Consider the following 25,392-nt stretch of genomic DNA (forward strand, 5'->3'; position numbering starts at 1 on the left):
ATATCAAAGAAGACATTTGGCATTTGTTTTTTAGGGCTTGGCTAGCTTCGCTTAGCATAATCTGCTCTAATGCCATCCATTTCCCACCAAATTCTATGATTTTGTCATTTTTTACTGCAGAGTAATACTCCATTGTGTATAAATGCCACATTTTTTTTATCCATTCGTCTATTGAAGAGCATCTACGTTGATTCCACAGTCTTGCTATTGTGAATTGTGCTGCTATGAACATCGATGTAGCAGTGTCCCTGTAGCATGCTCTTTTTAGGTCTTTAGGGAATAGACCGAGGAGGGGAATGGCTGGGTCAAATGGTGGTTCCATTCCCAGCTTTCCAAGAAATCTCCATACTGCTTTCCAAATTGGCTGCACCAATTTGCAGTCCCACCAACAATGTACAAGTGTACCCTTTTCCCCACAACCTCACCAGCACTTGTTGTTGTTTGACTTCATAATGGCTGCCAATCTTACTGGAGTGAGATGGTATCTTAGGGTGGTTTTGATTTGCATTTCTCTGGCTGCTAGGGATGGTGAGCATTTTTTCATGTACTTAATGATTGATTGTATGTCCTCCTCTGAGAAGTGTCTGTTCAGGTCCTTGACCCATTTGTTGATTGGGTTATTTGTTTTCTTATTGCTTAATTTTCTGAGTTCTTTATATATTCTGGATATTAGGGCTCTATCTGAAGTGTGAGGAGTAAAGATTTGTTCCCATGATGTAGGCTCCCTATTTACCTCTCTTATTGTTTCTTTTGCTGAGAAAAAACTTTTTAGTTTGAGTAAGTCCCATTTGTTGATTCTAGATGTTAACTCTTGTGCTATGGATGTCCAATTGAGGAATTTGGAGCCCGACCCCACAGCATGTAGGTCGTAGCCAACTTTTTCTTCTATCAGATGCCGTGTCTCTGATTTGATATCAAGCTCCTTGATCCATTTTGAGTTAACTTTTGTGCATGGTGAGAGAAAGAGATTCAGTTTCATTTTGTTGCATATGGATTTCCAGTTTTCCCAGCACCATTTGTTGAAGATGCTATCCTTCCTCCATTGCATGCTTTTAGCCCCTTTATCAAATATAAGAAAGTTGTAGTTTTGTGGGTTGGTTTCTGTGTCCTCTATTCTGTACCATTGGTCCACCCGCCTGTTTTGGTACCAGTACCATGCTGTTTTTGTTACTATTGCTCTGTAGTATAGTTTGAGATCTGGAATCGCTATACCACCTGATTCACACTTCCTGCTTAGTATTGTTTTTGCTATTCTGGGTCTTTTATTCTTCCATATGAATTTCATGATTGCTTTCTCTATTTCTACAAGAAATGCCTTTGGGATTTTGATTGGCATTGCATTAAACCTATAGAGAACTTTTGGTAATATCGCCATTTTGATGATGTTAGTTCTGCCTATCCATGAACAGGGTATGTTTTTCCATCTTCTAAGGTCTTCTTCAATTTCTCTTTTTAGGGTTCTGTAGTTTTCATTGTATAAGTCTTTCACCTCTTTTGTTAGGTTGATTCCCAAGTATTTTATTCTTTTTGAGGATATTGTGAACGGAGTGGTTGTCCTCGTTTCCATTTCAGAGGATTTGGCGCTGATATACAGGAATGCCTTTGATTTATGCGTGTTGATTTTATAACCTGCCACTTTGCTGAATTCATTTATTAGCTCTAATAGTTTCTTTGTAGACCCTTTTGGGTCTGCTAGGTATAGAATCATGTCATCTGCAAATAGTGATAATTTAAGTTCTTCTTTTCCTATTTTTATGCCTTTAATTTCTTTCGTCTGTCTAATTGCTCTGGCCAGTGTTTTGAGAACTATGTTGAACAGAAGTGGTGAAAGAGGGCATCCCTGTCTTGTTCCAGATCTTAGAGGGAATGCCTTCAATTTTTCTCCATTCAGAATGATGCTAGCCTGAGGCTTAGCATAAATTGCTTTTACAATGTTGAGGTATGTTCCTGTTATCCCTAGTTTTTCAAGAGTTTTGAACATAAAGGGATGCTGTACTTTGTCGAATGCTTTTTCTGCATCTATCAAGATGATCATATGGTTCTTATTTTTAAGTCTATTGATGTGGTGAATAACATTTATTGATTTCCGTATATTGAACCAACCTTGCATACCAGGGATGCATCCTACTTGATCATGGTGCACAATTTTTTTGATATGTTTTTGTATCCGATTTGCCAGAATTTTATTGAGGATTTTTGCATCTAGGTTCATTAGAGATATTGGTCTGTAGTTTTCTTTCTTTGAAGTGTCTTTGTCTGGTTTCGGAATCAGGGTGATGTTGGCCTCGTAGAATGAATTTGGTAGTTCTCCCTCTTTTTCTATTTCCTGAAATACCTTGAAAAGTGTTGGTATTAGTTCCTCTTTAAAGGTTTTGTAAAACTCTGCTGTATACCCGTCCAGTCCTGGGCTTTTCTTAGATGGTAATCTTTTGATGGTTTCTTCTATTTCCTCAATTGATATTGGTCTGTTTAGGCTGTCTATATCCTCCTGACTCAATCTGGGCAGATTATATGACTTAAGAAATTTATCGATGCCTTCACTATCTTCTATTTTATTGGAGTATAAGGATTCAAAATAACTTCTGATTATCTTCTGTATTTCTGAAGTGTCTGTTGTGATCTTGCCTTTTTCATCCCGTATGCTAGTAATTTGAGTTCTCTCTCTTCTTCTCTTCGCTAGGATGGCTAAGGGTCTGTCAATTTTATTTATTTTTTCAAAGAACCAACTTTTAGTTTTGTCAATTTTTTCAATTGTTTCTTTTGTTTCAATTTCATTAATTTCAGCTCTGATTTTAATTATTTCTTGCCTTCTACTTCTTTTGCTGTTGTTTTGCTCTTCTTTTTCTAGGATTTTGAGATGAAGTATGAGATCATTTATTTGTTGGTTTTTTCTTTTCTTTAGGAATGAACTCCAAGCAATGAATTTTCCTCTTAGAACTGCTTTCAATGTGTCCCATAGATTCTGATATGTTGTGTCTGTGTTTTCATTTAACTCTAGGAAGTTTTTAATTTCCTCCTTGATGTCTTCTAACACCCATTGATCATTCAGCAACCTATTGTTCATTCTCCATGTGATGCTTGATTTTTCCTTCCTTCTTTTATCATTGATTTTCAGTTTCATTCCATTGTGATCAGATAAGATGCATGGTATTATCTCTACCCCTTTATATTGTCTAAGAGTTGCCCTGTGACATAATATATGGTCTATTTTTGAGAAGGTTCCATGTGCTGCTGAGAAAAAAGTGTAACTACGTGATGTTATGTGGTATACTCTATATATGTCAATTAAGTCTAGGTTGTTAATTGTGTTATTGAGTTCTATAGTTTCCTTATTTAACTTTTGTTTGGAAGATCTGTCCAGTGGTGAGAGAGGTGTGTTAAAGTCTCCCATGATTATTGTATGGTGGTCTATTAGACTCTTGAACTTGAGAAGAGTTTGCTTGATGAACATAGCAGCCCCGTTGTTTGGGGCATATATATTTATGATTGTTATGTCTTGTTGGTGTATGGTTCCCTTGAGCAGTATGTAGTGTCCCTCTTTATCCCTTTTGATTAACTTTGGCTTGAAATCTATTTTATTAGATATGAGTATGGACACTCCTGCTTGTTTCCGCAGTCCATATGAGTGATATGATTTTTCCCAACCTTTCACCTTCAGTCTATGTATATCTTTTCCTATCAAATGCGTCTCCTGCAGGCAGCATATTGTTGGGTCTTGTTTTGTGATCCATTCAACTAGCCTGTGTCTCTTAATTGGTGAGTTTAAGCCATTAACATTTAGGGTTATTATTGAGATATGGTTTGTTCTTCCAGCCATAGTTTGTTTATTAATGCTATTAAACCTGATTTGTTTTCCTCTTTGATTATTTTCCCCCCTTTACTGTCCTACCTCCCGCTGTTGGTTTTCATTGTTGTTTTCCATTTCCTCTTCCTGTAGTGTTTTGCCAAGGATTTTTTGAAGAGATGGTTTTCTAGCTGCAAATTCTTTTAACTTTTGTTTGTCGTGGAATGTTTTAATTTCATCTTCCATCCTGAAGCTTAATTTCGCGGGATACACTATTCTTGGTTGGAACCCATTTTCTTTTAGCATTTGAAATATGTTATTCCAGGATCTTCTAGCTTTTAGAGTCTGTGTTGAGAGATCAGCTGTTATCCTGATTGGTTTACCCCTAAATGTAATCTGCTTCCTTTCTCTTGTAGCTTTTAAAATTCTCTCCTTATTCTGTATGTTGGACATCTTCATTATAATGTGTCTACGTGTGGATCTCTTATGATTTTGCACATTCGGTGTCCTGTAGGCTTCTAGGATTTGGGATTCTGTCTCATTCTTCAAGTCTGGGAATTTTTCTTGTATTATTTCACTGAATAGATTGCTTAATCCTTTGGTTTGGAGCTCTGTGCCTTCCTGTATCCCAATGACTCTTAAGTTTGGTCTTTTGATATTATCCCATAGTTCTTGAATGTTCTGCTCATGGTTTCTTAGTAGACTTGCTGAGCTGTCTATGTTCTTTTCAAGTTGAAATACTCTGTCTTCATTGTCTGATGTTCTATCTTCTAAGTGATCCACTCTGCTGGTAATATTCTCAATTGAGTTTTTAAGTTGGTTTATTGTTTCTTGCATTTCTAGGATTTCTATTTGTTTGTTTTTTATTACCTCTATCTCCCTGTGAAATTGATCTTTTACTTCCTGGATTTGTTTGTCAATGTGATCTTTCATTGTCTGATTTTGCTGTCTCATGTCTTCCTTGAGACTCCAGATCATCTGAAGCATGTATGTCCTGAGCTCTCTATCTGACATTCCATCTGTTGCAGCTATTACCTCTTCTAAAGTTGAGTTGACCTGCATTGCCTGTGGTCCTTTCTTTCCTTGTCATTTCATACTGCTGGCGTTTCTTTCTGCTTGGTGAAATTGTTGTGTCTTTGATATTTTCCCTCTATTTATTTATATTGCTCTTGTATAGTTGAAAAATCACCCTTGCAGGGCAGGTAATGGCTGTGATCCTCCTCCAATTAGTGTGATCCGTCTACCACACTGGCAGGCCCTAGGTCTGCTCTGCTGGTCGGTCAAAGGTCCGCCTACCCAGCAGGCGCCAGGGGCACCTGTGTCACTCCGTAGGTTGCTGGGCCTAACCTCCCGATGGGTCGCAGGTTCCCCTAGCTTGCAGGCACTGAGGGAGGGGCCGGTTCCGTCCCTCAGCAGGCTTTGGGCCCGATCTGCTGGTGTTCACAGTCCCGCCTACCTTGCAGACACTGGGGGAGGGGACGGGCCTGCCCCTCAGCCGGCCGCCGGACCTGTCCTAGTGGGTCCGGTCCGCGTTCCCCGCAGGCGCGTGTAGCTGCTCTGTCACTTGGCTGGTTGCTGGGCCTGACCCGCCTGACCATGGCAATTTTAATAAATTTTAAAAAGGGGAAAACAGGACCCCAAATGCAAACACTAGATCTTACAAATATTTATAAAATTTTTTTCTTAATTGTGATATTGAGAATCTTACTGCTTCTGAACATGATTTGGTAAGTTAAATCAAATTTCAAAAGATAGAATTTAAACCGGTCATCGTGGAAAGGCTGAAAACTCTGAATCAGCAAGGTAAATCTCCCAGCTGCAGAATTTATAATCATGCAGCTTCACTAGCTTGTCAGGTAAGTAAAAATTATGAAGAGACTTCTGTGGACCCATCTCTCAGGTCCACTTTTTTTTAAGAGAGAGATAATTTTTTAATATTTATTTTTTACCACTTGAACCACATCCCCAGCCCCTCAGATCCACCTTTAATGTGCTTTGCAGGGTGGACAGGAAAGTTCACCCATGTAACTAGATTAACTGTACTGACTATAACATAACATATTATATAACTATAACAACATATAGTTTCATCTATATGTTGATCCTATGGTAAACAGGCTGTCTGGGAGTATCTTTTGAAATAAAGACAGCATATGACAAACCTAAACCAGCCATGGTCCTTAGAATTTAAGACTCTATTTACATATCTAAACAATTGTCAAAATAGAAAGATTGTTGAAATAGAACTTTCCTATACAAGTCAGTTATTTACACACTGGCACCTTAGAATTGAGAAAAACAATTACATCAGGGTGCCATAACTCCTAGAAGTTTCACCCTCAGTGAGATGGCACCCAGAAGGATGTTTGATGCTTAACTTCTGCCTCAGAATTTTTGCATTACTGACAGACTTAAGAAAATCCTTAAATGTGGGAATTAAGAGAAAGGGTGATAAATATCCTAAACTATAAAAAAAAAATGCAACTTGCCTATTTGTATCACTAGTTATATTAGAGGAAAAGGACATTGATCTTTCAACAATATTCCTTTGTCTTATTGTCAGCAAACATTTCAAAACCATGGCATGCTGAAATTAACATTCAGACTTGAAACAGGTGTATTCCAGATAACCAGACCTAGGCAAGCTCTTGATCTCTTGATCCTTGAAATGACTACTTTAAATTTATTTATTGTTTCTACAATTACATTGTTGATACAATAGCCTTTATGGCTATGTTTTAAAACTTACAACATGTGGATTTTCTTAATATTTGACTTAAATTACTTCTAAGATCCTCCGTAATCAGATAAGTGCTGATGGAAGGATTGGAACTAAGTTGAACACTCTAGAAGCTACTGTAATGAATAATGCAAATGAGCTCTCTGCTCTATGGTTTTAAGAAAGGCTTGAATGCTATGCTACCTATAAATATGTCAGTGTTCCTATATCCAGATACAAAGTTTTCCAATAAAATTGGGAAAAGATTAAAAATCTTCTGATGAGTGTTTGGCAGAGTAATAATAATAACTGGGATCTTTCCAAGTTAATTCAATGACTTTAATCCTAAAAATATGCTGAAACATTCTATATGGTATGTTATTGAAATGATATGTTTTCTACTAATTCTTTTTGTGTCTCACTAGTAGGTCATGATGACCTCAGACCAAGAATACAGTGACTGGAAGACAAATTCCCAATTGCCTTTATAAGTTAAGAAAGATGGAAATGTGGCGAGCCAGCCAGGGGCTGTGTGTGTGTGACCTATGAGCATGAGGATATGAGTGGACTGGAAGGATGATGCCTCTCTGTTTGGGTTGGGGACATATGTGTCTTGTTCGCTCACTCTGTCAATGATCCCCACAAAGCACATGAGATGGGCATGGCCTTCCAAGATGTCAGTCAATCTGCTGACCACAAGACGTCATGAAGCTAGACTTAACCCCCTGAAACCTGACCTTCTCATTGGGGTGAAACTTTCTCCAGGGTCATCCCCTCAATAAAAAGGGGCTTCAGAATGTCCTTTTCCTCTTTTTTGTCTGCCTCCCTTATGGGAGCTGGAAGAGAAGGGCTGTCACAGAAGAATCCCAAGAAAAAGGTATTTTTTCTATCTCTGTATGATTATTTTGTGCCAGCCCAGTTCACCTGGAGTGATCCTGAATGACTTAGTCATGTGTCCTGACATCACCCTTTTCTAACCCCTAATGAACTATTGGATCTTGGTATTGAACAATCTTTCAGCTAGGGAGACAGTAGCACTTATGGGCCTCATTAGGGAAGAACACAATCTGGCCTGTGAGGTAATTTTTAAAAATCTTAATCTCATCAAGGCTTCATTTAGCAGAGTGGCTCTAGACTGTGAAGGAGAGGCAATTTTGGCCCCAAGTTGATATTTGTCAGTGTCAGGAGACATATTTGATATTCACATCTTCAGCCTGTGTGAATACTACTGGCATCTAGCAGGTTGAGGCCAGAGCTGCTGCCAACCATCCAACAATATCCAGGACAGCCATGCAATAATAAAACATTACCTGGCCTCAAATTTCAATAGTGTTGAGGTTAAACAGCCACAAATTCCAAGAAGCATGAAGGGGAGGGGACAATGACTAGTCATACCATGGGAATAAGCAAAATCCCAATGATCTAAAATTCCAGCATTAAAAATGCAGTTTCTTTAACAACAATAAAACATTTGGGAGGTAGTACAGGAAGAAAATGAGAACAGGAAGAGGGACCTGTAGATCTAAGGAGAGAAAAACACACCAAACACACCAATTAATGAAAGTTATAGATCTTATCTGATTCCCAGTTTGAATAGTTTGATGGTTATAAGCAATTGGATTTTTGAGCATTGAATGGATATTTACTATTAAGGAAGTTTTGGATATTATAATGGTGGTGTTAAGTCAAGAAAGAGACTGCATCTTTTGGAAGTCCATCCTGAAATACTCTTGGGTAAACTATGTGATGCCTGAGATGTATTTCTAATTGCTGTGGGAAGCGGGAAGTGGCTAGAGGTACAGGTGAAACAAGATTTACTCTGTATTGATAATAGTTGAAACTGAGTGTCAAGTACAAAGGGGCTCATTAAACTATTCTACATTGTATTTATTTAAAATTTTTCCACGCTGGAGTGGAGAGGCAGTGCATAGAAGTTGACTTCAAATCTTATTCCCTGGTGACTAGGAGAACTTCGTTTGTTTGATATTTATTGGCTCAGAAAAGTCAGAGGGATGTATTTTAGTTTGAAATTATTGCATTTTATATAAGAGATTATCCAAGGAACAATTCAAGGGGGCAAGTGGAAATAAACTCTTGAATTCCAGTTCAGAAAAATCTTGTTAAAATGAAGTCAAATTCAGTGGATCTAGGGGAAGAACTTGAGGTTCTGCATTTGTAGGAGATGCCAATGCTGTTTTCTAAACTGAAGTCTGAATTGCAAGGCTGTAGATAACAATTCTTACAAATAAAAAGCTTAGATTTCAGCTCAAGCAGAAGGAAATGGATCTGATTAGATTCTAACTGTGGTAGATAGGTTCCACCCTCTGAATACCAGTCATGCTGACAGTTCAGATTAACAAATGAGAGATCTTAGCAGGGCTTCTGTGAAAGTAAATAGGATGGCATTCACTTGTTTTCAGAGACCAAAACCAAAACTGACCACATTTGTTGAATACAAACTAAAAGAAAAGCAGTTAGCTAGAAAAGCATAGCAGACTTATTTGCTTGTTCTCTTCTCGAGAAGGTAGAATAGATAAAACATCAGAGTCCTTAAATGGTTACACTACCATGAACACTTGTCACCAACTAGTCACTGATCCTCATGTCAGTTTATGGAGGCTGCCAACACTGTTCACTGAAATATTCAAATAAAGGCCCCTAAAGAATTTTCTCTTAGGGATATCTGGTTTCTACTTTAAAAAGGATAGAATTTAAAGCAAATAAAAAAGCTTTAGGCTTCCAGGCAAAGGTAGAGGGACATAGCTAGGTCTAAGCTATTCTTTATCTCAGTTACATTTTACTCAGTAAATGCTAACATAGCATCATAAATGGGAACCAAAAAGCTTAGTTACATAAAATATGAGGTCATGATTTTGGGTGTGTTAATAAAATATCTTAGGTAAAAGCTTGCTTTCTGGAAATTTTGAAAGTTTCGAGTCTTCTCTTTTTTTTTTTTTTTTTTTTTGAATCAACTAATGGCGGTTGCATATTCTGGTTTGTATATCAGTGGGAATGTGGGAATGTTACTGGATTCTTTAGTTGGTAGGACAGTGATGGTCATTGCAAAAAATAGTTTGGTTAGTTGGTGCCTGTTGGCTGAGATCCAAGGAAATGAGGGAAGAATAATAGCAATGATAGAGTGTACTGTTTATGTCTTAACTTCCTGAATCAGAGGTGCCTATTGCTTCCCAACATACCCTTCTCCTTCTCTCCTTGGGAGGTTAAAGTGAACTGACCTCAGTTCAGTTTATATCCCAGCGGGCTTTCTCCTTGGGTTAAACATGCAAAAGAGCAGGTGGTATGCCCACTGTGCACATGGAGAGACAGCTTCACTGACAATAGCCATTGTCAATGGCAATTGAAAGTAATTTACCTGGTATCAAACAGATGTAAGAAGAGTCAATATTCAACCCCAGCACTGTCTTTTGACAGCATTCATGTTTCATGACTCCTAACTGAAGTGTAGGAGAGAAACCAAATGAGAAGAACGGAAGAGAAATTTCACATTCCCAAGAATGTGTTCTCTCAGGTGTTTCAAGATAAATTTCTAAGTGAAAAAAAAAAATGGGCTTCTTTAAATTTGAGAAAAGAACTCAAAATACCAAATGTGAAGTTTATGGATGACAATTTATTTCTAAAGTCAAAATTACAGAAAGAAGCACTGGGTTTTATACATTGCAGAAAACTGTTTATGAGAAAGAAAAGCATTTTGCAAAAGGAAGTGAAAAACTTCTAAAATCCACAGCTATTCTTTATCTTCTGACATCATAGAAAGCATTTCATTATAAACCTCTTGTGGAGCGTTAATTGCCCAGATAAAGTCCAAGTGGTTGTAAGGAAGAATCTCCTTGTGGTAAATGAGATTGGAGAGTTTGGGAAGCAAAATGTTGACGTCGTGGGGGTCAGCCAAAATGTCATTGCCACCATTCCACACTGCAATCGGCACACTCATGGCTGTCACATTGTAGTAGGGAGGTGTGCGCTGAAAAAAGATGAGAGAAAGAATCAGGGTTTAAGTGGCCATGCTATAGACCCAATGAGCATTCTTTGAGTAGACTGAGTAACATAACTGACTTGGTCACTTTCATCCACGAAGCAAAGCAGAAACAACATAGTTTGGATTGGTGCTTCTCAAATTAATGGGTGTGTGAATTACCTGAGGATCTTGTTAAAATGAAGGTGAAGTCAGTAGATTTGAAGGAAGAGCTTAGGATTCTGCTTTTGTAGGTGATTCTGATGCGGCTGGTCCTAACCATGATTTGAATTGCAAGATTTTGGTAATAATTCTTACAAATTAAAAACGCCAGATTTTAGCTCAAGCTGAACAAAATTGATATGATTAGATTTTAACTCTGGTGGATTGTTTCTATACTCTAAAGTATGGTCTCAATGTGTCCTGAGGCTTTTACTTTGGCTTTGTATTGACTCCACAGTGCAGCTGGTGAATAGGTCAGTCCATTCAGTTTTGAAGCTGAATCTGTTGGGCACTTACTTGATTTTACTAAATATTGCTTTAAGCTCTGAAACAAAGTATCATCAGTGTCATTTCCTATTTTTAGAAAATTACCATTAACACAAAAAAATTTCAGGAGATTCATAAAATGGGAAGAAGTACAAGAGAATCACCTCCAATTTGCCCAAAACCTAGAAACAATTTTATTAGATTTTTGATAATATACTTTCAACAATATTAATCTAATATACAAAACTTACTCTATTCTCACTTATGAAATAGCCAACTTGTCATAGCAATATGTTCATTGTGTATAATTTGTTCTTGCATTTTAATCCTTTTTATTTTATTTCCCTGTATATTAGAGAAAATATGGAGAATATCTATAATTTAAATTAATTTTCTTTTATTTATACCCCATTGTTCAAAGAGTTTCTTAAATGCTACCTCTGGCTCTTAAATTAGCATTACTGCTTCAGTTAGTTCAAGACCAACCTGAACTGTTATTGACTTGGTCGGAAGGAGGACAAACTTGTGGATTGGATATTCCAGGTCTCACTTGGCCCCCTAAGATGAGGTCCAGTATTAGGGCCCAGTAGAAAGATAAACTCAAAGCAAACTGTACTTTAGAGGTTTGAGAAGGTTATGGTTGGGGAAGAAGTTTTTTCAACAAAAGTTTGATCTGAGGATGGTATGAAAATCTCTTTAAAGACATCAAAGATGTAAACTAAAGTGGGGGATCTTCTTTACAATAAGATGGTGTTATAGAAACATATATGTCCCTTCTAAATTTGAGTCATGAAGAGATGAAAAACAGTAGAGTTGCTCGGTTACTTACTATCTAGGAGGAAAATTTAAGGATGGAGGCAGAGGAAGAAGAGAATTTTACAAAATCATGAAGGGTGCTTCCCTTGTTCAAAATTAGTCAGTGACAGTCTATCATGAGCTAAGGGACTATAGATATTATGCCAATAAATCTTGTCAATAACTTCCTAAATCTGGGTAGAGTTATGCAGAAGTTATTACAAAAATGTGCACTGACTACAGGTAAGATGAATTCCCAAGTCTGGGCCCTTTGTACTACAGTAAGTGTGAAAACTGTTCAATATGTCTGTTTATGGCTTGGTGAAAACTATTCCTTGCCTTGACTGTAAGCATGCCATTTTTTTCTTCTGTATGGGAATGTGTTCCTGTGAAATAACTCCTCTGGCTGTCCACAAAGGGGAGGATATTGTTTGAGAAAAGTAAAGGTTCCAGCTCTATCCCATGTATAGTTGGAATTGTTAATTTGCTATATAGGTTAGTTGTACTTTAGAAAGTGGGCTGGAGACTGGGTTACACAGCAGGCCACTGTAATGACAACAGGTGGTGCTGCATTCTAAATAGTGCCACAGGTCCAGTGTGCTGCTCTGAGGGAAGTTTGAGCACAGCCACTGAAGCAGGAGTGCAGAGCCATGTGGGAGAATAGGAGACTGGGCATCAACACTTCCCTTAAGAAATAGATGCTCAAATATCAGAATTTTTTGCATACGTGAATAATTTCAACTTTAAGTTACTTACCTGATTATAGTGTCTCATGTTCTGAAATGGGCTTCCCCAGTCAAAAGCTTGAAATTTTCCAGACCTAGCAGCCTAATATAGAAAAATTGAAAACACACACAAAAAAATTCTCATTGCATGAAAAATTAAATTCAAACATTTCCAAGTAATTTATTTTCAGTTTAAACAACTATTAAAATATTTTTTATTCCAAATAAAATTATTAAACATCTAGACAGGGTCTATATGCAAGTTTAAATGCAGTTTTGCTTGAAATAATTTTTCTTGCAAGCCCACTCACAAAAATAATTTTTTTTTTTTGCTACTCAAACACCTGTTTTGTAAAGTTCTGTTTCAAGTTTTCTGAGGAATATCCATACTGCTTTCCAGAGAGGTTGCACCAATTTGTAGTCCCACCAGCAATATATGCATGAACCTTTCCCCCAACGTCCTCACTAAAAGTTATTGTTACTTGTTTTCTTGATAATTGCCATTCTGAATAGAGTGAGATGGAATCTCAGTGTAGTTTTATTTTGCATTTCTCTAATTACTAGAAATGTTGAACATTTTTTTCATATATTTGTTAATCATTAGTATTTTTCTTCTATGAAGTGCCTGTTCAGTTCCTTTGCTTACTTATTGATTGGATTATTTGGTTTTTTGGTGTTAAGTTTTTGCATTCTTTGCACAAAACTCAACTCAAAGTAGATCAAGGACATAGGCATTAGACCAGAGACCTTGTGCCTACTAGAAGAAATTATAGGCCCAACTCTCTGTCATGTTGGCTTTAGAACCAACCTCTTCAACAAAACTCTTAAAGCACAAGAAATAAATCAAGAATCAATAAGTAGGATGTATTCAGACTAAAAAGCTTCTTCTCAGCAAAGGAAACAAAAAAGAACATGCAGAAAGAGCCTACAGGATGGGAGAAAATCTTTGCCAAGTGCACCTCAGAGCATTAATTTCCAAAATATACAAAAAAAAAAAAGAAAACTAAAAAAAACCCTCAACAGTAAAAAAACAAATGACCAAAATGATAATTGGGTAGAATGTTTTAAGGTTGTGTTTTAGGTAAAATGCAAAGGTTCAGACCAACAAAATAAGTTTTAACAGAATTGAAGTAATGATACCTGGGCCCAGTGGAGGACATCTTGAACAGAAGTTCCTGCTGGATTATGTGCTAGATAGACATCAAAGCGACTCTAGAAACCAAACACACACACATATATGCATGCATACTTAGACACATAGTTTCTGAAAAATAGCTAATATCTGTTTCTGATTGAGGTCAAGTGTTTTAGGGTAGCTTTTACTGGAAGGGAATAAACAACATAGTTGCATGTGACATTGGAGTTTTCCAAGTGTAATTATATGTTTTAACTCAGTTTGTAGCCACTCAATGAAGGAGTTTATTATCACCATTTTGTCAAAATGGAAACTGAGACTCAAAGAAGTTCAGAGAAATTTTCATTCTCACATAGTGAGTAAATTGTGGAGCCAAAGACTTCAATCTATATCTCTGAATCTGAATTCTCAGCTTTTTATTGCTGTCGGCCCAGGGCCAGAGTGCAGTAAATTAAATCTAAACAGACAGGCACTTTGCTTTGCTGAACTTTAACATATATGAAATAGTAACTAAATATATAGATATATATATTTTATATATATATATATATACACATACATACATACACACACATACATATATGCATGTATTTATATATAATGGTAATTATATATACATTTATACATATATATTCATATATACATATACCACATATTATATATACATACATATAACACATAATAGTATATTCCTCTTGTTATTATTATTACTGTGCATAGACACCTATCTTTCTCAAAATTGTTAGTTTAATTTGTACCTTTGAGCATAAACAAATTTATATACATGTGTGAAAGGGGGAATGTAATTAGTCCCTCTGAAGATCTTTTCCTGTTACATAAGGCAGTTTAGCATTCTGCTCCCTAGGAAGTTTCTTCTGGATAAAATAAGGCCATGCAAATACAAGGTATAATTGGAGATATTTATATCTCCAATATGAATATATATATATATATATTCATATTCACTTATGCTATTTTATGAAGGCCCTAAATCACCTTGCTCAGACCTCCATCAGAAAACTTAAGTACCCTTCTTGGATTGCATAGGTCAGTTCAGAGTGGGCTTTAAACCTTGACTGTAGACAACATCAAATAAATTGACAACATTCACAGGAGATTCAAGAATCTCCACCTACTCATGCAAAAAATGAAATCTAAATTTCTTTGTTCCCTAAATATCTATTTTACTATTATTTTTTTCATAAAATTTTTATTGATGGAATACAGTAATTTATACTGTCCTTTCTTAGTATGATATGGAGAGACTGCTCTGTTCTATTCCACATGCTGAATGATGAATGACAAGCCCCCAAATCATCAAGAACTCATTTCTATTTATCATTTATCATCCTAAGTAGGGAACAGAGAAAATACATGCATATACATATGTGTATAATATATGTATGTGTACACACACACACACACACATATATATATATATATATATATATATATACATTTTTTAAATAAAAATATATTTTAAATATCCACAGATCCACAGTGATGGTCACCAGCCTCAAGAAAGAGAACTGAATCTTTGAACTCCATGAAATCAAGAGCTATATCTATCTTTTCACCCCTGTTCTCCCAATGACTACAAGACTCTGTAGAATTATACCTTTCTATCAATAAATTTGTTTATGTTCAAAGGTACAAATTAAACTAACAATTTTGAGAAAGATAGGTGTCTATGTACAGTAGTAATAGTAACAAGAGTAATACACTATTATGTTATATGCTTTGTACTATGTTTTATATTCTTTACATATATTAGCTGACTCAAGATTCATACTAATACATTTTGTAAATGAGGAAAACAAAGCCAGTTCAAGGGTAGGATGTGAATTCAGGATCACATAAATCTATATATTTAACTACATTATTATATTGCATTTTCTCAAGTAAGTCCTAAAATTGCAACTCAATGCAACATTTTTAAATGCAGATCTTGCTCTGCAAATCAAGAATATGGGCAAGATGTTGCATAAATGTTTTTTCTGAAGTATTCTTTATAAAATGTATGGAATGATTAGCAGCTTCAAAAATATTTATAAGAACACTTGTTCAATGCCTAGACATTTTTTTCTGCAAAGGAGCCTGTCAAAATGGATGGTTCAGTTCCTTCTACCACATAAATTAAATGCTACACCAATTACTTAGGTGAGCAAAAATGAATCATGAATTTTTGTTTTTGTATTTTCTGCATGGCATGTATTTACTTTAGGGGCAATCAGGGTGATGGAAAAGAGCAGGAAATGACAAAATTGTAATGGAGCCATGACTTGTGGTTCCTCACAGGTTTACCAGGAGATCAGGGAAATGATTCTGATTATTCCTAGTTCTTATATGATTCCATTTTTATGTGATGATGAAAAATAATCAAAGGCATTCTTCAAAATATTCAGAATAGAAGCCATAGGCATACACACCGTGTTCAAGTTCTTACTGTCAAATCCACACATGATAAACAATGCATTGCTACAAAGGAGATCCATTAGCTCTCGGGAACACACTTCAGTACCAAGAAATCCATAAAAGAAGTTGTGTGGGAGGAATATTCTGTTACCAAATATGATCTGAAAAACAAAAGCATCATTAGATCATTGAAGAATTCAGGCTGCACAATGACTCATTACCTAGTTGGGATTATACAAGTGGGATTAGGATGATGATATTTTCTTACTTCTATAGGTTGTTTTGGAATATCCTATACTTTCTCTCATTTAATTCCCATGACGAGGTTGTAAAATGGACAGGACTGATATCCACACTGGGTGTCTATTGGTATACTGAGAACAGTACTGGCTGCTCAGAGGAAGCAGAAGATGTGAGTTACAATCTAACTGGGGTATTAAGAGTTACGGGAAAAAAATCATGAAACAACAATGGCAGACTGTTGTAATTATGTGACAAGATGTGCGATTTTAATAATAAGTCATGGAAAGAACACGAGGGTAAATGGTGACTCTGAGCCATATTTTTAGCAAAACCTTTGGAGATCTGTCCTAATTATTTTGATGAAGGCAAACTTTTTGTTTTCTTCCTTTTATACATGAGGAAACATGAAGTTAATACATAGTATCTTGGGCTAATTTGAACTACATTTACCTAGAATCCTTACCTAATTCTCTGACTTAAGGTCTTAATGCCTTGTCTTTCTAAGTCACTTTGCACTGCTATAAAAAAGAATCTGAGGGCAGTAGGAAATAAACTCTGGGTCCGTGCAGCCGTAAACACAATTAGGGTCATCACTACATTTTAGAGTTTAAATAAAAGGTTTATTAATGGATTTTGACCATAGATAAAGTATCTTTGGCTTTAGACACACCTATTAATACAGAGTGAAAAGAAATTAATAGTACATAGATCAATGGATAAAGAAACTGTGGTGTATATATACATAATGGAACATTACTTAGCGTTAAAAGAGAATAAAATTATGGCATTTGCAGGTAAATGGATGGAGTTAGAGAATATCACGCTAAGCCAATCCCAAAAAACCAAAGTCTGAATGTTCTCTCTGATAAGTGGATATTGATCCATAATGGGGATTGGGGGGCATGGGAAGAATGAAGGAACTTTGGGCAAAGAGGAGGTGGAGAGGGGAGAGCATGGGGGCAGGAAACATGGTAGAATGAGATGGGACATCATCACCCTAGGTACATGTATGACTGCACATATGGTGCGACACTACATTGTGTACAGAGAAATGAAAAGTTGTGCTCCATTTGTGTACAATGAATCAAAATGCATTCTGCTGTCATATGTAACTAATTAGAATAAGTAAATAAATAAATATTATAAAAGAAATTAACAGTACAAAACCACAGAAGGACATAACATTATTACATTTCATAGCCTAAAACTAAATGATCCTAAAGGAAATGTGTGTGTGTGTGTGTGTGTGTGTGTGTGTGTGTATCAAGCACTGGAAAAAGGAAAAAGATTATTAATTCTGTACAGTGTGTGCCTATTCAATAGGCATTTAATTTTGTGGTTTATTGACATCCACACTATTGCCCTATGAAATCTCCATTTGGAGTTGAAGGAGCTTGTAGGAAAAGAGCTCTTAAGAACGCCAAGACTGTTTTATTAAGGGTCTCAGTATATTTTCTTGACTCAACCATTGATTTCTTTCCCCTCTTTCTCCTTTTCCTCTTTTCTTTGCCTTTTTTTCATCTTCCAGGTTAACATGGCCCTGATGGGTTAAGCTTCTGCTTTGACTATTTTTCTTCAATTTTATGCCCCATTCCCTTCTACAGGAGTGGAACTGCAGCCTTCACACAGCTATGTAGAGTGCTTGATAAATGAACTATCTATGAAAAAGCCAAAACATTTATAAGCTTGGGCTCATCAGGCTAATGAAGAACAAAGAAATCAATAGGGGATCTCACAGGCTGGAGAGGGGAACCAGCCATGACACGTGCTATGCAAGGGACAATATAAACATGTACAGTTCCATTTTGAGATATGAACACATTTGTCCTGCAGGTGTGCTGCTCCTTCCATCACTTCAAAGCCCATGGGTAATTGGCCACCTCAAGGTCAATGAACTAAAGATAATCACTTACCTTGAAGAGGGGTGATGGAATAAGTGAAAGTTTTGTTAAAAGGCTTGTTGCATACTTCACAGTGGCAACTGGAGCTAATGCATAAAAGGTTTTGATTCTTCTAGCCAGTGTGGGATTGGTAGAAAAGGCAATAAAACCTGAAATAGAACAAGGAACATGTGAAGAAAGGGTGTGTGTGATGTTTTGTTTTTACAAGTGTGGCATTATCTTGCTCATAGTAAAGATGGCATCTGACACAAGCTGAGAAATTGGCACTTCTGCTTGCTCAGATATTAACGAGCATGGTAATAGCAATCTAAAGTCTGCTAGTGGAAATAAAAGGATGGAAACATTCAAAATTCAAATAACTTAAAAGAGTAGTAGATTGGGGTTTGGGGGGTATCAGGAGAAGCAGCCCATTTACCTCCATATGTTCTAAGGAAACTGCTATCTTGCATCTTGATACAATAATTTTATAACCCCAGCCCCAGATCATCAAGAAAGGGTTAAACTGTGTTTAATATGTACCAGTAAAAGAGTCAGAGGAGTGTGTCATAGGTAGGTGTAGTTTTCCATCCAGAAATGGATATATGTTTTAGAAATTTAAAGGTATAAATTTTAGTAACCTAGAAAATGTCCTGCTTTATAATAAAGGGTTTTGAGTGGATATTGAATGTATACCACTGGTGCTCTGCTATCCAGATTGAGGCAGTTCCTTAATCCTAGCTACAGAGAAAAGTGTGACCAACAGTCCCATATGTGAGTTCCCTTTGCTATTGCTTATGCTGAGGAGATCAGCTTCACTAAAGGTAACAGGCCCCCTTCCTGGGGGCATCCTGCATCTGACAACTGGTCAAGAAGTAGTTAAAAAGGCCAGGTCCCCTGGCCCCACTGGGGAAGACTCTTAAGGAACTATTTTGCAGCCCAGCCTCTCTTTCTGACCATGCTTGATTTTTGCCCTTTACCCTAAAAGTGTTTCTAAGAAACTTGCAGAAGGAAGTTTCTAAGAAACTTACCCTCATCTTCTTGGGAACCGGACCTAGTATACAAGAACAAACACATTGGGAAGCTCTACATCACCAACTTTCTCCTCTAAAATTTGAGGTCAATTCTTTAGCTGCTGGAGGAGAACTTCTTACAAGCTTCTACCACCTATTTCATCCACTTCTCTGCTTATGTGTCCATGGGAATTGTGGAGGAAGGAAGGTTATTATCAGGTGAGAGTGAGGGGCAGCATAAAAATGTGCCACGATTTCTCCCAGATGACCTCCTTTTCCCCCTCCAACTTCCACACTATTTTTCCTTTATACCTTCTCTCATACTCTCTTGAACTCACTTCATTATACTTTCACTCTAACCACTCCACCAGAACTGCTCTTCCAAAAGTCTCATAATTTCTAGGCTCCTATATCCAATGGTTCATTCTTGGGCTTTATTTTCACTTGACTTATCAATAGTCTTTTTCACAGTTGACCACATTCTCCTTAAAACACTTTCTTCCCTTGGCTACCAGAATAATGGATAATTTTGTTTCCCTGATACTATTGTCATCTTATCACTATATCTTAGTTTCTTTATTTGTTTCTTACTCATCTTCTAAATTATGGAGTAGTCCAGGGCTTATCCTAGGACCTCTCCTCTTTCCTACCTAAACTTATGGTATTACATTCTGCAGCACATCCTGATGACACCTGTTTTGTATTTTTAGCTCAGTCTTCTCCCATATATTCCATATCTGTTATATAACTGACTGCTTGACACCTCTACTTGAATCTCCAATGAGCACCTAAGGGTGTTTCAAAACTGAGCTCCTGCTCTCCCTACATCAGCTCTCTTCATAGCTTTCCCCATCTAGGTTAGTGGCATCCCCATCATTCCATGTGCTCAGGCATAAAGTTCACCATCATGCCGACTCCTTTTTTATTTATTATTTTTTACATACATCACAATGTGAATTTGGTGTCAACATACCTTATATACAAACAGAGATTTGATAAAATTGTGGTAGAAAGGTATTAAGAATTGCAATGCAAAAGAATCATGAATGTAATGCACTCCTTTTTTTTTCTTTTTTTACTCTTATGCCTAATATCCAATATACCCACAAATCCTGTGGGCTCCATCTCCAAAATGTATCTAAAAGATATATCTAGAACAGCATAACCTCCAGCATGAATTATTTTAGGAGTCCTCTAAGTGGTTCTCTGTTCCTTCTTATGTTCCCCTTCAGCCACCAGAGGGATCTTATTACAGGTCATCTAGCTCCTCTATTCAAAATTTGTCCATGATTTCCTTTTTCACTCAGCATGAAAACTGATATCCTGTTCATCCTGAACAGATTGCCCTCCCCAAACTCTGTAATCTTGTGTCACTCTCCCCATCTCTCTGTCTCTCTCAGGCTGATTCATCCACAGGAGGAACTGCGTCACTCCTATTCCTTGAACATACTGAGTGTGCTCAAGCTTCAGATTCTGTACACCCTCTGCTCTGTCTTCCTGGAGCACAGCCAGCCAGGTATGCACATGAGTTGCTCCCTGACCTCCTCCTGTGTTTACCCAGAGGATTTTTGTGTGTGTGTGTGCATGTGTTCGCTTTCAAAAATTGCTCTGAAACCCTCTGACACTCCCTAATATCCTTCCCCAATTATTTTTCCCATAGCATTATTATTGCTTAGTACATTGTATATTTAACATTCTAATCTTTGTTATTTTCCCTGCCTCCTCCCACAAGAGTATAGAGGATGTGAAGGCAGAGATTTAATCTACTTAATTTATTGTTGTGTTCTTTGACATGCCTTAGGCCAACTCATTCTCCATAAATATGATTGAAGGAACAAAATAAATTCAGCCTAGAGGCTGAAAGATGCTGACGTAAGAGATTGCCTGAGCTGATACTTGAGCCACCCTATTGAACCTATTGGTAACAACTAATTGTTAGCTTGTACAATTTATCCCCTTAGATTTATTTTTACCCATCTATTGTCCCTGTATCATTAAGTTGTCATAGTACTGATTTTTATACTGAATGGAAAGCAGTAGATGTGATTATGCTGCCATAACCACAGAGAAAGGGTCTATGGTGTAAGAACTAAATTATCGGGTCCCAGTGCCTTTACTTACCAATGGTGGTGCCCTGAGAATGACCAACATAGTGTATCTTCTCCTGCCCAGTTTTCTTTACAATGAAGTCAATTGTGGCTGGAAGGTCATATTTAGCCATTTCATCAAAACTGCAAGAAAAAAAAATAGACAAAATAAATCTGAATATATTTTCTTGTTAGAGTTTTTAAAATTCAAGCATGTTCTTGGATAAGGTTCTATTTCTGTTAGAGAAATAGAAAAACTAGATTCTCTAAATATTGCAGCTTAAAAACCCTTAGCAAGGGCCAGGTGCCCTTTGGGGTAGTTTCTTATAAACAACTTATAACATTTCTAAAGTACAACACTATGGCTACAATCTAATTCAAACAAGAGAGTAACTGTAGGTGGGAATTATTTCCATCCCTGAAATGGAATGTTAGATTTAATAAGCATCTGTATGCTGTGTTCCAGTGCCATTTAATATGAATCCTGTCCCTCTCTATTTTATTCTTCACAACTCAGCCAGAATGACACTTTGAAAATAAAAACTCCCAGTTTAAAACTTTTCAGTGACTTCTCATTGCATTTAGAGTGAGTTCCAGCATCTTCACCATCATCTACCTAGCCCTGCCTGAGCTGATGTTTATCAGCATCTCTAATCTCCTCTTACATCACTTGCTTTTTCCTCATTCCACCTGGGACACAAGTGTTTCCTTTTAGCTCCTAGAACTCCTAGAGCACTTTTGTTCCCTTAGCATTATCAGCCAAATTATCTTGTTCTCTATCTCCCTCAGTAATTTCCAGGAATAAGGTACAAGAAGGTTAGTGATAGGAAACCTTTGAAAATCTCTCCATGTTGACTGAATTTTGTTCTTCATGATGATGCAGGTTGAATCCCCAAACAGGTTCTAACAGAATCCATATGGATATTCCCTTTGAAATTTGCCCGGGGCAGTGAATTCCCTTGCTTCACTTCAACAATATTGTTCATTAAACTTGGAAAAGCATATTCAGGAATCCCTACATAGTGAGTAACTGAGGTCACAGAAAGTTTGAACCAAAAGCTATTTTCGAAATGAGGTATATGGAAGCATTTAAGAAAAGATATGAGTAAAAATGTCTTCCTTCCCTTCTTAATTGGAGCATAATTTGTTAAGATGAGACTGAATTGGAAAGAAAGATGTCTATACTTTTAAAGCCCAGTGATTTTTTTAACACAGATGTCTTTATGATTTGTTTTATTTATTAACAGTACAACATTTTCAGCATTCTGAAATTTCACAATGTTTGATTCAGTTTAGATCAAAATATTCAAGCCCACATGAGCGAGAACGAAGTGAGATTACCTTTTTAAAGCCCAAATTTTATTCTTTTTAAAAAAATTTTTTAGTTGTTGATAGACCTTTATTTATTTGTGTGAGTGCTGAGAATCAAATCCAGTGTCTCACACATGCCAGGCAAGTGCGCTACTGCTGAGCCACAGCCCAAGCCCCCAATGATTATTCTTTTTTTTTTTTTAAATAAAGAGTGGGAGAGAGAGAGAGAGAGAATTTTTTAATATTTATTTTTTAGTTCTTGGCAAACATAACATCTTTGTTTGAATGTGGTGCTGAGGATCGAACCCCGGCCTCACGCATGCCAGGTGAGGGCGCTACCGCTTGAGCCACATCCCTAGCCCCCCAATGATTATTCTTAATAGCTCATTTTTATTGTCCATTTTCTTTACCTGAAAGCCCAGAATTCAACTGAGTCTGGTGAATAGTACAAATTTCTCCTGGACCAGGTATTTCCTCTGCTGTTGCCCAACCACACGTCATAACCAGCGTCTGCCAGAATGAAGGCCAGGCTGTTGTTGGGCAGGTTTGCAATCCAGTTTGTGGCTGATGCAAGCAAACCATGCTGCAGAAACACCACAGGTCTGTGGCCTAAAGAATACAATTATTTTAAAACATTATAAACTTACTCTTTTTTCTAAGATAAATGTGTGACTGGGATTAAACGCTTTTGTTTGAGTTGAATATATTTGAATATGTTATCTTACTCATCTTTACTCAGGTGGTTGGTTTCTCAGATGCCAAAGCTTATCAAATGTTTACTTAAAATATGTGTATCCCATGGTACACCAATGTACTTCAAGAAAGGTATTAATTATATTTGCAATAAATTCAGCACTAGGTTGATTTAGGTGGACTATAAATAGTAAAGTTATGGGGGGTAGTTTTTAAAATTTTTATATTATTTTTATACTACATAATTTTCCTACAGTGAAAAAAAAATTTTAATAGTACCAGCAAATATGGCCTGTAATTGGAAAATAGGTTTCAAATGGCCTCCACATGGTCTCCTCTACAACACACCCTGGATAACTTTTTTGATCCTTTAGGACTGAGGTCAGTTACTATCTCTGAGAGCAACTTTCCTTAGACATCTTCATCAAGTCTTCCAGTTTCATAGCCTGTGCACAGTCGTAGCTTTGGACTTAACACATTTCATTATAATCATTTGTTCATTTATCCATCTCATTGACTAAATGGTGATCTCCTCGAGAATCAAAAAATATGGATGAATTTTTGTTGTATTTCCAAAATGAGCAAGATTTATGAAATCCTTAGAAAGAAATGAAAGGAGAAACAGATGGAAGGAATGTGGGGGGAAGGATGGAGGAAGGGGAAAAGGAGAGGCAGGAAGGGAGGAGGGAAGAGGAAAAGGGAAAGATGGGAAAGGGAAGGAAGGGAAGAAGGTTATACCTTTGTTCTCTGAGTTTTTCTTTCCATAAGGAATTCTGAAGACCCCAAGGATATAACCGTCTTCAGTCACAACTTCATATTCTTCACTTGGGTATCCCCAGTAGGAAATCATTTGATTCTGATGAGGAAGTCCAAAAGGGTTAAGTTTTAGCTGGCTTTGGAAATACATCTAATGACTAGATAATGTTAATTATTTTCACTGGTCACTTAAAAATTTAAACCCACTGTGATTCTAAATCACATTAATATCTCTTAACTTTTATAGATAGCCATCCCCCTACCCCGCCTCTGGTTAACTTACAATATTCATGTGGGCTTCAGGGCTCTCAGGTGCTACTTTTCCTAAGAAACCATGCGTAGTTCCAAATGCAGAGATCAAACTTGCCACTGCTAAAATCGACCACATTTTGAACTGTCCAGAAACAAAAGAATGGCCTGTGCTATGGTTAACCCATTATACTTTCATAATACTCATATTTTGTGACAATATTACCAATATGAAAAGTAGAGAAATGTTTGAGGTTGATTATATTCTCTTGGACAATAAACTGGGACATGTGGATGTCAGTACAGTCATCTTAATGTTTAACATGTTTTCTCCCTGATTTCATTTGTTTAAGAACACTTATTTAAATTTCAAGTCTTCTTGAAGGAAGTTTGGATGGCAAAAACAAAACCTCCAACTGTTCATATTCTTATTATGCCATATGTTTAAGATTTTTGCCCAACTGATTTGAGAACTCAGTGTGGGAGTGAGAGTTGTATAGGCATTTGATGTCCTTATATTTAACCTCAATATAATATGCACACAAACTTACCATGACATTATTAAAAAGTATTCTTTATAATAGTTACTACGTAACAATTTATTGACTTAATGTTATTATATGGATTTAAAAGCTGCCGTCAGCTCAAAATGCCACCCATAAACAGAATAATGTGTGAATATGATTTTAAGAAATTTATTGCTCTTTTAATTTTTGTTGTTGTTGTTTTGTTTTGCAATGCAGGAAATCAAACCCATGGCCTAATGCATGCTAGGTCAGTGCTCTACCTCTGAACTAGAGAAAGAGTCTTACTCTTTTAATTTTTTTCTTGGAGATTTTATTTCATTAAAATTATGTAGATCATGAAAATTATAAATCAGCAATGTGTTGGATGATCCAATACCTTCACAAGTATTTAACAACAAAAAGAAAAATCAGTGTCACTATATTAAAAGAATTCAGAACGTTTTTCTAATTTAACCTTTCATGTTTTGCTGTAGAAAAATAGTAATCCACTTCATAGATGACAAATAATTTCAAGTAGACTGAATTAGTTTTACTATTTAAATGAATGGTCTTTCCACTTAATTGTGTATCAAAATTGTTAGGCTTTTTGTAATTGGAAAGC

The 25,392-nt window shown here is 36.6% G+C and overlaps 1 protein-coding gene across 2 annotated transcripts; it reads right to left on the bottom strand.

Annotated features, from left to right (window-relative positions):
- Positions 1–10,248: 10,248 nt before the first annotated feature.
- Lipf (lipase F, gastric type) lies at positions 10,249–24,403 on the bottom strand. 2 transcript variants are annotated; one of them, XM_026408978.2, is made up of 9 exons: positions 24,299–24,403; positions 23,998–24,115; positions 22,977–23,076; positions 21,290–21,399; positions 18,192–18,328; positions 16,050–16,196; positions 13,626–13,697; positions 12,517–12,588; positions 10,249–10,485 (listed from the first exon to the last, which is right to left on the bottom strand). In XM_026408978.2, the coding sequence occupies exons 1-9, from the start codon at positions 24,401–24,403 to the stop codon at positions 10,249–10,251; spliced, it is 1,098 nt and encodes a 365-aa protein (XP_026264763.2). The 2 variants fall into 2 exon arrangements, with proteins under 2 accessions (XP_026264763.2, XP_026264762.2); XM_026408977.2 differs by having other exon boundaries at positions 22,977–23,175.
- Positions 24,404–25,392: the final 989 nt, after the last annotated feature.

The sequence above is a fragment of the Urocitellus parryii genome, chromosome 5 (assembly GCF_045843805.1).
Source record: "Urocitellus parryii isolate mUroPar1 chromosome 5, mUroPar1.hap1, whole genome shotgun sequence".
In the NCBI taxonomy this organism is placed as follows: Eukaryota; Metazoa; Chordata; class Mammalia; order Rodentia; family Sciuridae; genus Urocitellus; species Urocitellus parryii.

Coding starts and splice junctions, on each gene's coding strand:
- Lipf (XM_026408977.2), bottom strand. CDS start 24,403: ATGTGGTCGATTTTAGCAGTGGCAAGTTTGATCTCTGCATTTGGAACT. Junction 18,329..21,289: donor TTCTCAGGGCACCACCATTG/GTAAGTAAAGGC, acceptor GTTCTATTTCAG/GTTTTATTGCCTTTTCTACC. Junction 10,486..12,516: donor ACATGAGACACTATAATCAG/GTAAGTAACTTA, acceptor ATCTTTTTTCAG/CGCACACCTCCCTACTACAA.